General features: G+C 51.0%; 1 protein-coding gene across 5 annotated transcripts in view; it reads right to left on the reverse strand.

Moving 5' to 3' along the window:
• Positions 1-14,765, reverse strand: part of HCN4 (hyperpolarization activated cyclic nucleotide gated potassium channel 4) — a 175,025-nt gene that overhangs the window by 38,412 nt on the left and 121,848 nt on the right. For all 5 annotated transcript variants that reach the window (XM_044978649.1, XM_044978653.1, XM_044978651.1 and 2 more), the window contains 3 exons: positions 4,608-4,754; positions 2,937-3,177; positions 428-592 (listed from right to left, as the gene is read on the reverse strand). In XM_044978649.1, the coding sequence (XP_044834584.1) occupies positions 428-592; positions 2,937-3,177; positions 4,608-4,754 (553 nt within the window). The remainder of the gene's footprint in view (positions 1-427; positions 593-2,936; positions 3,178-4,607; positions 4,755-14,765) is intronic.

Raw genomic sequence — 14,765 nt, forward strand, 5'->3', positions numbered from 1 at the left:
AAATCCATGGGATTGCTAGCAGAGTAAGGATGTCAGAATCTGGCCCATTTCTCTTAGTAGTAGGAAGCCCCTGGCATTTGCACAACGTCAACTACCAACCAAAATCTGGCTTAAGCCCCATTTCATGGTGGATATTACACTACATCATATGGAGTTCCTGAAAAATCTTGCACAATTGGCAGGAGGTGTGCCACAGAGGCCATTTGGAAATGGAGACAATGGAAATGGAGGTATGTGGGGGGTGAGGTTATCTGCTTGGAAATGGAGCTGAAGGTGATGGGGTGGGAAAGGATTTATCCATTGGCAAAAGGGACTGTGGAAGACGGTAGAGCAGGGTGTGGCTTCCCCCACTTGGAAACAGCCACGGAAAAGAGAAGGGAGCCCATGGATGTGAGTGATGAAGCGTTGCCTTATACTCTCTACTCACCAATTCTATCCAGCCTGTCCAGCGCCACCGTTTCAAAAGCCCTTCTCATCATGGGATACTCTTCCAATACCTCATTGAAGTTATCCACCGAGAGGGAGTAGAGGCGGCAGTAGGTGTCAGCTCGCACGCTTGCTGTGCGCCGGCCACGGGTCAACAGGCAGATTTCTGGAATGAAGACACAGTCTGAGAACCCCGGGACTGGAAGAGCGAGGAAACAACCGTCGCCGCCTCCAAACAAAAGCAGCTCGTGTCACTAAGCGACATCCCTGCCTCCACATTAACAGTATAAATGTTCCACTATGCAGTAACATTTACCGAACAAAATACCGGAGAGCTCAATTGCAGTAACTGCTGTACAATATGGCACCGCGGGGATTCAGCTGATCTAATTAGCCACCAAGTTCTGTAATCGTGGCTTATCATAGGTATCACTTGTGCATTCAGAATGGAGGAACTGTCCCTCTCACGCTTTTCCTGGCCCACTGGGAGTGGAAGGTCACACCATATCTCACTGAAGCTAACTCCCTAGATTTGCAGTTAGGTCTTTGATTTGACCTGTGACCTCAGTGTCAGGAGGTTCAGCGATCCCCCATGCTGATGACATGTAAGCAAAGAAACTTACGAGTTATTGGTGGATCTGCTACGATCTTATTAACTGACAGGATAAGCTCACCTAGTGAAACCCCTTTATTACTAACATTAATGTAATTAAACTTCGCATAGCCATTCTTAGGCCAGCAGAGAACACACAAAGCTCTTCGCTGGTTTCAACTCTGTGGCTGCACCACACATTGTGCATGTATGTGTGCGCATGTAAGTAATTGGACAATGCCTTTCCCTGGCGCACCATCTAGATCTGCCCCAGCGTAAGAGGTACGACTGCAGCGTAATAACTCTGACGGATGCTATAATTTTTAAAATCTGTTTTAAAAAAGAGCTGGCCCCTCTGGGAGATGGTTCTAATGGATCCTGCCACTAGGAGGAAAGCCATTCTCCTCTAGCAAAGTAGATGGGTCCAGACAGTGTTACCTTGCTCCTCTGAGAGCAAGGGCACCACTAGATTCAGTGCAGTGCCCTCCTGTTCCCACTAGCCGCTGGGTATAGCGGGTGCAGGAAGATCGCCAGGCTTTGTTGATGCCGCAGCTGGTATCCTTCCTTCCTCCAGCCCCCAATCAGGGAATCCAGCCAAAGGCATTTCTGGGGGTGAGTGCAGATTACTCGGAACCCATTGCCCATTCCAAACAGGGCTCAAGGTCAGCAAGTCTCTCCTCTATTTTAGCCCTTCACAAGTCAGCCAGACACCCTCTGAAGATTTGGAATGTGCACTGCATGTGGGGTGCTGGGGACTGTGCGGGATGCTCATGTGAGAAGAGTGAGGGGACCCCATGGGCCTGCTAGGGGGAGAAAGAGGGTCTCATGGCTGGAAAGGGAGGAGCTACAAAAGCTCAGCAGTTTCATGATGAAACCAACAAGTTTCACTTTGCTATTTCAGATCCATGTGAACCAGAAACTCCAATGGGATTGGAGCCCAGCTAATGGATCACACTGGCCTGGGTTTGCACAGTCATGCACATGTCACAATCATAGGACAAAGGGGTTTCTTTAGTGAATTTGGGGCCTGCTGAGGGGATGGGTAGGAGTTCCTCTGGGGATGAAGGGTCCCAAGGTCTGTTACAGATTGAGGGGGATCCTTTGGTTGTGGAGAGCAAGCCACGGAAGGAGGGGCCCACTCTGCCCATCCTTTCCAGGTCCACTAGGCCTCAGCAGGTTTAATGTTTGCTCTGGAAGTTGCCCCCGTGTGAGGTCTGCTTGGTTAGGGGTTTCCGGGTGAAAGCTTTGCAGAGCCCTAGGAGTGAGAACATTGCAGTCACCAGCCCCACAGCCTGCAGGCAGGCAATGAAATCCCATCCCACTGTTTATCGTACTGGTCCCACTCATCTCACTGTTGCCTCGTGCCCCACTCCCCTGGTGACCTGGGTCAGATTTAAATAGCGAGTTTTCTGTCAAGGAACTGTTGTTTTGTCCTGTGTTTGTACAGCACCTAACACCATGCAGCCTGGTCCCTGTCCATCACTATGATACAGTGCCTGGACAGCAGGAGAGTTCTGGCAGAGGTACCTTTTAAGGAAGGGCCTGTGTTTGGCAGATCTGTTAATGCACTAAGAGCAAGGAGGAAATGACCATTAACAAAGCTTTCCCCCCCTTGATGCTGATCTCCTTATTGTTCTTGTATCTGTGGGACTCCAGTCATGGGTCAGGACCCTGCTGTGCTATGCGCCGTCCTAACACTGAACAAAAAGACAGTCCCTGACCCACAGAGGTCACGATTTAAGTGCAAGACAAGAGTCCTCAGGTGGAGACAGACAGACAAGGTGACTGAGGCTCCAATTCTGTCTGGTGCTGCCCCCGTCTATCACAAGCACCAACATGAACCAGACGAGGACTGCCTGGGAACAGCCATGGGTCTTGTTGCTCAAGGAGCACAGTTGGGTGGGTCTCTGACTCTCACCTCCAAAGTAGGAGCCATCTGCCAGTTTAGTCTCCTTGTTGCCTTTGGTGAGCACGCTCACCACCCCATGCTGGATGAAATACATTTTCTTGCCAATGGTGCCCTCCCGGATGATGTAATCCCCTGGCTGGAACACCTCAAACCGCAGTTTGGTCAGCATGGATGTCACAAAGTTGGGATCGGCATTGGCAAACAGTGGCATGGATGCCACCAGCTTCCGGCAGTTGAAGTTTATGATTTCCTGGGGGGTGGGGGGGGGGGAAGAGACAGAGACATGCATGGAGAGAAACACTTCAGTTAGGGTGAAATAACCTACAGAGATCCCCTCCAAAGCCCCAATCAGGACTTCAGAAAAACCAAAGATACTATTCTCCCAAAAGATCCATCGTAGGATGGACACAAATCCAGTGCCTGCTGGGACAGCACTCTGGGAGGGCCTGGATGCTCGAATTCAAGGCATGCTCTCTCTCTCTCTAACCTGGGACCTGACAGCCACTTCCCCCACATGCCAGTCTTTGGCAGCCATGCACATCGTGGGTGGCACAAATGACATGCCCCATGAAGCAGCTAGAGGGCTTGTTCCTGGAAAAATGCTGTAACTTGCCTTGGCAGCCCTTTGTTCTGCATTGTCCTTGCCTGCTTCCAAGATGCTAAACAACTGGGCAGATGTGCCCAGCCACTCAGAAAAGGAAATATTATGGGCAAGAGGGGGCTTTGTTGGGGGAGAAGGTGGGCAGGATAGGTGCCCACCAGTTAGTGTGGCCCAGGTTGGCTGTACTTAGGAACATAAGAACTGCCATACTGGGTCAGACCATAGGTCCAACAAGCCCAGTATCCTGTCCTCTGACAGTGGCCAATGGCAGGTGCCCCAAAGGGAATGAACAGACATGTTATCATCAAGTGATCCATGTCCTGTCACCCAATCCCAGCTTCTGGCAAACAGAGGCTAGGGACACCATTCTTCCACCATTCCTGACTTCTTTGGTTTGAGTGTCTCAGATGAAGAAAATACAACTTGATTGTACCTTTGTCATAAAATATATATGTCCTGTACATATTTCAGTGCATCACACCCTCTTAGGATTAAACTCAGAAAACAAGGTGGAGTGAAATTGAGGCAAGTCATCTACTTTCTTGTTGCAATTTCCTTTTCAAGGCTCCCTTGTGCTAGTGAGAAAGGTTCTTCTCTCCCCTACAGCCCACTCCCACCTGGGCGTTGGCAGTATGAGCTTTAAATTGTAGGGGGGCTGTCCATGTGCTGGGCAATAAACCAGTGACCTGGTGCAGCTGGCAGGCTGTCTGGGGAAATGCTGTTGCTTTGGGATATGAACTTGTGAATGACTCTGGGTGCCCAATCATTGGCTCTAGCATGGCTCTTTCATCTGCAAAGAGCTAGTCTGGTAATACAACACCCGTGCACAGTGCATAACAGATATGAATTTGGGGGTCTCTCCAGCAGCAAAACCACTCAAAGTCACAGGGATATTCCATCACATGGGCTCTTCTCCCTTTGTGACTTGTTTCCTCCTCTTTTTGGTATGTCTAGCACAGGACGAAGATAGGGACTGGGAAAGCAGTGACTTCCAGTCACTGCCAGTTCTGTAACCTGGATCAGGCAAAGGAGTGAGGAGCCCTGGCCCCCCAATGAACACTCAGGGCACCCCTCGTTACCTCGCGCAGGGGCTCGCTCAGTTCTCCCAGGATGCTCTCCTCGTCAAACATCTTGCCCTGGTAGCGGTGCTCGTAGTAGTCATGGATCCGCTGGCGCATGTCGGCGGGGAGCTTGTGGAAGGACATGTACTGCTCCACTTGTTTGTACTGCGCAGGGAGACAGAGACAAGCAAAAGCAAGACATTACTGAGACACAACGCCGAAGGGCACCTCTGCTGCCTCCAGTCATCTTAGCTGCAGATGCCTGTGCACGTCAGAGCAAATCTCAGATGGTGGCTACACCTGCCTCCTTCACACCAACCTGCGTCTGCTGTGTCAGGCAGAGCCAGGTGATGCAGAGGCCAATGAGCCAGAGGAGCTCAGAGGCCATTCACACACTCCCCAGAAAAGGCTACCACATGTTTTAACCTTTAGCACAGTAAGGGTGATTTCTCCTCAATCAGTTGGACAAAGGAACGCAAGACACACATTCTCGGTGACCCAGGATCCTCTCCCTTCCACCTCACCCACCCAGCTCTCTCCCAGCTGCCTGGTGTTCCCCAGCCACCATACCACCCTTCTGCTGGTTTCCACCTCTCCTCCCTACATGTGCTCTGTGTGCAGCCAGCCCTATCCTGAGTTCCCAGCAGACACCTGCCCCCCTCCATCATGCCTCCCAGCAGCTGGGTGGGGTACTGGCAGCCAGGATCTCATGTCCAGAGGACTCGGGGTGGATTCCCAACTGAAAGTTTAGAGACAGAAGCTCTCATCAGTATTCTTGCCATTGGAATCCCTCCCGTCCCCACATTAGACTCCCCTGCCCAACTGGACTGGACCCAACCTCTTCTGCTCTGTGTTCTCAGGCTTAAACTGTTGATTTTCATTTTCAGTTCAGGGGCAACCAACGTGGGGTTACTCAGCTCCTGCCAAACGAGAGCTAACAGCTCAGTGCCAAGAGTTCACCTGACTGAAGAGCAAATGCACCCATTCCTGCAAGGCTAACACCCAGAACCCCAGGCATATCAGGGACCATCCAGGAGACCAAAGCCCCCTTTACGTGTCCTCAGAACAGGTACATGGCTGAGCTTCCTTTGCCCCCACTCACCTCCTGCCTGTCTGCCGTTACCTTCACCTGGATGGGCCCCCACTAGGAATGAGCACGGAAGGCCCATGCTGGTCACTTGGGAATGACCTTTTGCCCCATTTGGTTAGATCAGCAATGGCCTTAGACTGAGCAGTTGATGAAAATAATGGGCCAGGGGAGGCATTTGGGGGAGGTTTGCTTGGAGTAATGTTAGGCTGTCGTGCACATCACGTCTAAGGGCAGCCCATCACCTCATCTATTAATGGCGGAGGAGGTCAGAGCTGACTTGAGACTTTTCCACTTTCCAGCTATTCTAGGCTTTGGAATAATGATTTTGAGTTCTGGCAGCCGCCAGCACTCAGGAAAGCAAGGGACTTATAGCCCTGCATTCCACACAGCTCTGCCGAGCCATCACAGTTTGGATTCCCTACTGGTCCAGTGATGGGCAACCACACAGCTTGGCCAATACTCTTCAGTCCTGATGTGCAGCGCCCACCAATCCCATCTCTACCCCTGCATTGCAGTCCTGCATGCACTCACTCCTGGTTCTGTCTATACAGCTCAGCTCTGAGCTGGAGCACCCCTGCTATCTCAGTGCTAGTCCCATCCTGAGAAGAAACTAACAGGTCTGTCTAGCGGTGGCAGAGCACAATTACCAATAGGCATCATGCTAGCTTCCTACAGAAAACTCAATGCACCCGAGTCCTCTCATGGCAACAGCCCCTGCATTGCCAGTCCTGAGCCCCTCACACAGCTCCACCAGTGCACCTCCAGGGTGCCAACTGCTGTGAATTTAGTGCTGGCTTTTGAATTGGAATGAGACCAAACACTGTTTCACTTCTGAATGGCCTGTACAGAACTAGAACCCAGATCTCCACAGGCAGAAGGCTAGTGTACTAACTTGGTCCTCTTCACACCTCTGTGGGCATTTATATCTGTCCTAGGCTCACTCTCCATCTCCCTGGTACTCGATATCACAGAATCACTACATTCCTCCACAGGCAAGGTCAGCTAGCCCTTCTCCCTCCCAGGGCAGGCCTGTTTCCTATTACACATGTAACAGAGTTTTGCACAGTTTAAACATTACAGGCTTGGGAAACTATTCCACAATTATGCTGACCAGTATCGTCTCACTATTCCCTTGTACTCCTTAGCTGTTCTCTCTTGTCTTATACTTGGATTGTCAGCAATTTGGAGCAGGGACTGTTTGTTCTGTATTTGCACAACGGGGTCTGGGCCATGACCGGGGCTCCTAGATGCTATGGTAATACAAATCAGTAATAAATAACAACAACGTGTGTTACAGGGGCATCTGCAGACTCCAACCAAGATCAGGGTCCCATTGTGCTAGGCGCTATTCAAAAACTCAGTACACCTTCTGCCCCAAAAAGCTCACAATCTAAACAGTCAAGACAGACAAAGGGTTGGAAGAGAAACTAAGCCACAGAGATGTAAAGTGACATGCTCAAGGTCACCCAGAAGGCCAGCAGCAGAGCCACGAACAGAAGCCAGGTCTCCTGAGACCTAGTCCAGTGTTAGATCCATTAGATCACAACTGAACCAAGCTCACAGCCTGATATTCAGCCTGGTTTTCTCTTGATAATTGGAGATATACCTATCTCCTAGAACTGGAAGGGACCTTGAAAAGTCATCGAGTCCAGACCCCTGCCTTCACTAGCAGGACCAAGTACTGATTTTTGCCCCAGATCCCCAAGTGGCCCCCTCAAGGATTGAACTCACAACCCTGGATTTAGCAGGCCAATGCTCAAACCCTTCCTTACTTTCTTTCCATTCATCCTAGTTAAGTCACCTTGAACCACTCTGCGTTATCCCATTCCATTTCCTAGGCACCTCTTCGCCAAGCTGTGAATAGTTAGAGGTTTGAATCTTCCCATAGAAATCAATTACTCCAGTCCCCTGATTAGTTCTGTTTTTTTCTGAACTCCTTCTAGTTTTCCAAAGTCCTTGTAGTTATGAGATGCCCAGACAGGAATGTGATATTCCAGCCCCTGTGCTGGTGTAAATCAGCTTAGCTCCACTGGAATCAAATGGCCCAGGAGAGTCCATTACCCTCTTTATTACTTATGTGCATTCCTTTAGCATCTAACAACCCCAGCCAGGATTATGGCCCCACTGTACAAACAGTAGAACACAGGCCCTGTCCTGAAGGGCGTACAGACTAACTAGACAAGACAGACAGATACAGCCAGACATTAGCTAAGCTATTTAGCAAAAGCTGCAAAACAGTTTGTCTCCACTTTCCACTCACATAACAACCCCTCCACCACCCTCTTCTGTTCAGCAGTTACACACTCACCCCTCACTTTCCCTACTTCGTGATGCATGACCACCAGAGACAAAATTTGTGCTGGCCTTTTCCACAGCCCTATTGCTCTGCAGATACTCGCCAGTCTAATGTGGCTATAGTTTTGCCTGTGGATTTGTATTTCCACAGCATCACTTAATGGGGATGCAAGGGCTCATTTGATAGGACACGGGCAGCGCCGGGAGAGAAACAGGCCTTCAGTGGAACCGGAACCACGAATAAACAACACTCCCTCAAGGGTGCAAGAGTGGGCCAAGAAAGGATGTGGGGAATTGTGCAAGGGGGCATACAAACACGAAGTGAGAGACAGGCCTCATCCTGAGGGGTTTACATTCTAAATAGATAACACAAAAAGCGGGAGAAAGGACAGTATTATTCTCCCCATTTCACAGATGCAAAGAAATTAAGTGACGTGCCGAAGATCACACAGGAAATATGTGGCAGAGCCCAGAAATGAATTCAGTTCTCTTCAGTCCCAATCCAGTACCTTAAATGAGACCATCCTTCCTCTCACATCATGGGTACCAGGAATACTGTTGCATCAAAGAAACCCAATATTCATAGCATTGTCTTCGCTGAAACCCACCGGCTCTGGCAAAACCTTTCCACCAGATCTACAATGCCCTGGACCCCATGCTAAGCCAGGAAAGCTTTGAGTTGCACAGTATCTTGTGGGGCTTCTACATACGCCAATTGTCTCATGGCTATAAAAGAGAGGATTTATGGATATAAGAAAGGACTTTGTCAGTTTAACATGGACAGACACCACTGCAAGGTTATGGGGCAGCTGTGCAATGATTGGCACATCAGATGGGGAGCAGTGGGGAAGAGACATCTGGGATGGCAGCTGTGTGGCCATGTGGCACTCAAGGCAGTGGGCAGCTGCATGTCTATACCCAGGGCTCTCCTAAGTGTGTCATTCATCCCTATGCCACTCTAGAAAGTCCCGTGGCTCACCCTGGCAGGTGACAAATCCAGACCTGAGACTCTGCTCAGCAAGGACATGGGAACGCTACAAACACAGAGGCAGGGAGATGACAGAATGCTGTAGTCAGCGCTGCTCTACAGCACCTTCTCTTAGCTGACTAGAGGAGCAGTCTAGTGGCTTCTTTGGTGGCTACCTATTCCTAACTGGCTGTGGGGGAGCATTGCTGTGCAGCACAGGTGGGAGTAAATCAGAAGCAAATACGTGGGGATGTCCCCGTGACCCTCTGCCACAGCAGGCTGCTGATCCTACTTGCAGAGGAGTTAGGGTTGCCAACTTGGTAATATTTAAAAACTAGACACTTCAGCAGGAGTGTCGGAACCTCACATCACCTATTCCCCACAAAGCACTACCCCTGCCCTGCTTCTTCCCCCGAGGCCCCGCCCCATTCGCTCCTCTTCTCCTCTCCCCCATGTCGCTTGCTGTTTTCCCTTCCCTACCCTCGCCCAGGTGAGGAGAGCCTCGCCTGCGGAGCCAGGGCTGGGAGCTGCAGCCACCCGACACAAGTAGGAAGTAGTCCCAGCTGAATAGGGGCTGGTGCAGGTGATGATCCAGCACCTCTCCTGCCCTCAGTAACCGAACATTGAGTGTCTGGTCAGTAGATCTGACTGGACACTGTCAGGTCCCCTTTTTGATCAGACTTTCTGGTCAAAAACCAGGCACTTGGCCACTCTAATGAGGAGCACTGTTCTAGCTCTGTGGCTGTTTAAAGAGCTGGCCCCCCAGACCAGCTGAGACCAAGCCCTCATCTAGTTGGAGAACCTCCCGCATTGAACAGTAATTGCCACCCAAGTGCCGGATGAAGACACCAGAGCCACAAAATTTACGATAGTTGCTCAGCCCCAGGGAAACAAAGCATGTGCTGCACCCAAGGAATGACCATCTACCCAGTTACATATGGTATAAAATGGCAGAAGAAAATACGAACCAGAGAGCACACAATTTGGGGAGCAGAGTGTTATCCACTAACAGGGGTGGCTCTAGGGATTTTGCTGCCCCAAGCATGGCAGGCAGGCTGCCTCCGGTGGTTTGCCTGCGGAGGGTCTGTTGGTCCCGCGGCTTCGGCGGACCTGCCACAGGTGTGCCTGCGGGAGGTCCTCCGAAGCCGCGGGACCAGCGGACTCTCCGCAGGCACACCTGCGGGAGGTCCACTGAAGCCGCGGGACCAGCGGACCCTCCGCAGGCAAGCCGCGGAAGGCAGCCTGCCTGCCGCTCTCGCGGCGCTGGCAGAGTGCTCCCTGCGGCTTGCCGCCCCAAGCACGCGCTTGGTGTGCTGAGGCCTGGAGCTGCCCCTGTCCACTAACATTCAAAGAAAGCAGGCTGGATCCTCCCAATGTGAGGAGGAACTGCTGGGAGGAGAGTGACTGATTGTTGTCTCCCATTAATGAGAATGCAGTACAGAGGGCACTCTGCATACATATCACATCCTGCTATCCTGCTGCAGCCTGCATTGAAGACTAATAGAAATAAAATGCATGCACAGGGGTTAAGCTCCTTTATTTCTGATTGCTGGTCCAAGCCCAGGATTGGCAAGCATTTACTGGTCTTACCAAAGTGTTTCTAAGTAAAGCAGGTTAAGAGGTAGTTCCAATTACCTTCTTGCTTTCCCCACCCTCTTCAGGTCTGACAGTAGTAGTAGGAGGTTGTTGCTTTATAGCATTTGAAAGTGAGGGTTCCAAGCTGCTTTCAGATGCTGAAATGCATGGATTGTCTAGTCTAGCAATTGCTGAGATAGTTAAAAATCATGCTGGTATTGAAGTGGGTTTAAAAGTAAAATGGTAATCAGAATTATGTGAATTTAAACATCTCCCAACCTCCCAGAGCTAGGGACATATGCCTTATACCATCGCTATGCAAATCACAGCTTTCTGCTGGCATGTGCTTGTATGTCTGAGATCCTCTGAGCTATCAGACCATGAATTTAAAGATGGAAAGATGGTTCCTCAGACTAGCAGTGCATTTCTGAGGCAGTCCTAGGAATGACAGGGTTCCAGATCTTTCTCCTCTGGCTACGTCTTTCCTTGGAGCCCCCACAGCAGCTGATCCTCTAAGAGATTCGGGTTAGCAATGCTGAGATTACCTGCTGCAGCCACAGATACAAACTGCTGCCAGGAAGGTGAGTGTTCTTGTTGTGCCACTGGCTAGTACTCAGTCCCCACTGCTATTCAGTGCTGAGTCAGAGAGGAACTATACCCTGCTCAGCTCGATGCTGAAAATTAAAGAGGGCCTGATCTTGCTCCTTTGAACTCACTGGAAAAGCTAAATGCCAGTCTCAGCCTCGCTGAGAAGGTGAGAGGGCATCTTGGGGACCGGGTGATTAGCAGAGTGCTCATGTTAGAGTGTTTTCTCATTGCCAACTCTGAATGTTAATAGCATTTGTAATTTTAGCTTTAGACAGTCGCCCCCTTCCCTAGCTGAGCTCCTCACCCTGTGCAGGCCAGCCAGCCCGCGGGCAAGATCGCTGTGCCTGTGCAAGGCCTGTGCCCTGGTTCTGTCATTTGAGGGAATTTTCCCTGGATTGTGGAGCGTGAAGTGGGATCACAACCATAGTCCACCAGCAGCTCAGAGGGCTCTTCTGCTCTTTCACACAGCCTCTTGTCTGGAGACAACAGCCAACTGTTAGTTCAGAAACACCTGGGTTGTTTGCTCACAGGGTAAACTCTGCTAATTAGACTGATCTCCATTTTCCTACAATTGCCTCATCTCAGTGTCATTTAAGTTGCGGTTCAATTGCCTTTGATCTCTACAGACCAGGCACTCCATGACCTATGTCTCCAGAGCCATCCCACCAGCCAGGTCCCTATGTGACTCAAACCACAGCTCTCCCTCCCTGCTCCTGCCCAACCAGCATCTCTCAACAGATTCAATAGAGCATTAAAGACTCACTGCCCCACCTTGCTAAAGTCTCAGCGGGTCCATTCTGCACCCCAAAATGTTGATCCTTATCTGAACTTTACTTGAAAACTGCAACAGGAGATCTCAAGCTTCCTGGAATGTCCTGCCATCAGCAGGCCCCTGACTAACACATGCACAGCGTTTCACATAGCATTTAAACACCTACAGTTCTGGTCCAAGACAGAACCCACAAATGCAGAGGCTGCTCCAAAAATGAAAATGCACTGCATGAATTGTGGGCGGAGAACTCTTCAGAGAGGATCTGTTAGAGAGAGACACTGTTTCTTTTAACTGAAGTGTGAGTTGTAGGTGAAGGCTGTGTCCAGGTCCATTTTGCCCAGCCTCTCTCCTGCAGTCATCTGCTCAGTTCCCTCACTTGTGCTCTTGAATTTGCCTGGAGCAGACATATGCAGAGATTAGTGACACCCCCATGTTCAACCCAAAAGACTCATTTAGGGATTATTTGAATCTCTCTGAAGAAAATTGGGGGGATTTAAATCCCAATTCATCTTCTTCAAGTCTGCTTTTCCCAGCAAGCCCTGGAAGTATTAGAAGGGAAGGATCTAATCAGGAATCTTTTTCTCCCAGGGTGGGTCACTCTAGTTTTCTGTCTATTCCCCCTTCCCTGCACAGCTCACTCAAAGCTCTTGGGTGCTGAACACTTTTAAACCCATTTTACCCCATTGCTCCTTGTTATGGCTCCATGTGACAGTTATAATATCATAGACCTGGACACATTTCTCAGGGAATCAGCAAGGAAGGTTTCTGCACATAGGAAGAACTACTCTCCTCCGACTCCTGGCCTTCCCCACTCACTCCTCTCTTCTCCAGGCCCCACCTTTCGCTTGAATCAAGATCAGTGCAATCTGTCACATTAGACACTGATCCTGCCAATACTTCCACACATGCTTAGCTTCACACACAGACAAGGACTCCCACTGACTTCCCCAGGACTATTTGGGTGTGTAAAGTGAAGCAGGTGTGGTAGTGTTTGCATAGGCAGGGCCTTAGTCTGCTCTGTATATCCTTTCCATAGCATCGCCCAGGTGATTCTGGGATGCTGTAGTAACGCAACTTTGATTTCTTATTAAAGATAGGACTAAACCTAATCCCCAGATCTATCCACTCCTCAACTTTTGGAGTATTTGATGGCTGCATTTGGATCCAAAGCCACATTTTGCAAATACTCTCACCAAATATCCTGGTTCTCAGCTCCTCTAAACACTGGGGTTCAGATTGGGATCATATTTTTACTGTTCAGCCCTGGCTCTATTTTTATACTGCAGCAGGAGGGTTTTCAGGAGCCATATATCGCACTGAAATATTGAGAACAATCTGGGCCTGATCCTACAGTGACTCAACGCCAGTGACTCCTGTGGAGTTACTCCTGATTAACACGGGTGTAAGTAGAATTAAGGTCCTTATCTCATGTTCTATTACAACCCCTCCCCTCCCCCCAGAAATGGGTTGAAAACTCAGTGTATGTTTTTCCACTCTCCATGCAGGGTCCAGGCACAGTCCAGCCATGACCATCAGCCACCTCTGCTGCCGCACCAGGCTGTTAATCAGTCCCCATTCCGCTGAGGATGTGTTTCAGACAATCCCATCGCTGGACTGTGATGGGGAGGGGTCAATTACCAGATTGATGAAATGGAAACAGCTGCTCTCTGCCGCCAGACTGCAAATGAGAGGGACATCCCCTGTGGTGGGGGAATGGTTACCTTTAGCCCACACAAGTCAGTCTGTATGCTCAGGAGGTGAAATTCTGGCCCCACTGAAGTCAATGGGAGTTGTGCCAGGTTTCACCCGGTGTCTATACATCAAACAAAACCCCATGGCATTGAGTCTCAGAGTCCGGGTCTACAGACTTGGGTTTGCGCTATGGCGCTAACAATAACCATGTATGTGGGCTTCAGTGCCAAGCTCCAGCTCCAGCCAAGGTGTCTGCATGGCTGTTTTAAGTGGAGGAGGGGCTTTTGCTATGTAGACACACCCTAAAGGTACAGTCACCCTGCACCTGGCAGTGAGCCTCCTAGCCTAGGCTGACACACTTGTGTTCGTGGGCTCAGGCTAGTGCACTGAAAACAGCCGGGTAGATGTTGCTTTGGCATTGCAGCTTTGGCTGGAGCTCAGGCTCTCAAGTCCACCCTCACCCCTTGGCATGTGAGCCCGAGCCGCAGTGTCCATACAGCTATTTATAGCGCGCTAGCGCAAGCCCTGCTGTCAACCTGGCCTGAGAAGCTCCCTTCCCAATGCAGTGTGGACATACCTTTAGGGGTTGATCTGGGTGCATAACACAGTGGAGGTGCAGTGCAGGGCTTGCCTGCTCTTACGGGTGCTCCCCCAGGAGGTGTGCCCCAGCAAGGATGGTGTGTTCCGGCACCAGACAAAACATCCCTATGCATCCCTATGCAGGATTCCGGGGGCCCGGGGTCTTCGGCGGCGGGGGGCCCTTCCGTTCCGGGACCCGCCGCCGAAGTGCCCCGAAGACCCGCGGCGGGGCCCCCCCGCCGCTGAATTACCGCCAAAGCCGGACCCGCCGCTGAAGTGCAGCCCGGTCTTCGGCGGTAATTCGGCGGGGTGGGGGGAGGCCCCGCCACGGGTCTTCGGGGCACTTCGGCGGCGGGTCCCGGAACGGAAGGGCCCCCCGCCGCCGAAGACCCCGGGCCCCCGGAATCCTGCATAGGGATGCATAGGGATGTTTTGTCTGGTGCCGGAACACACCATCCTTGCTGGGGCACACCTCCTGGGGGAGCACCCGTAAGAGCAGGCAAGCCCTGCACTTCGGCGGCGGGTCCCGCTCCGTCTTCGGCGGTAATTCGCCAGCGGGGGGTCCTTCTGCCCCGGAGCGGAAGGACCCCCCACCGGCGAAGACCGGGAGCAGAAGAA

This window comes from Mauremys mutica, chromosome 11 (genome assembly GCF_020497125.1).
Source record: "Mauremys mutica isolate MM-2020 ecotype Southern chromosome 11, ASM2049712v1, whole genome shotgun sequence".
Taxonomy (NCBI): domain Eukaryota; kingdom Metazoa; phylum Chordata; order Testudines; family Geoemydidae; genus Mauremys; species Mauremys mutica.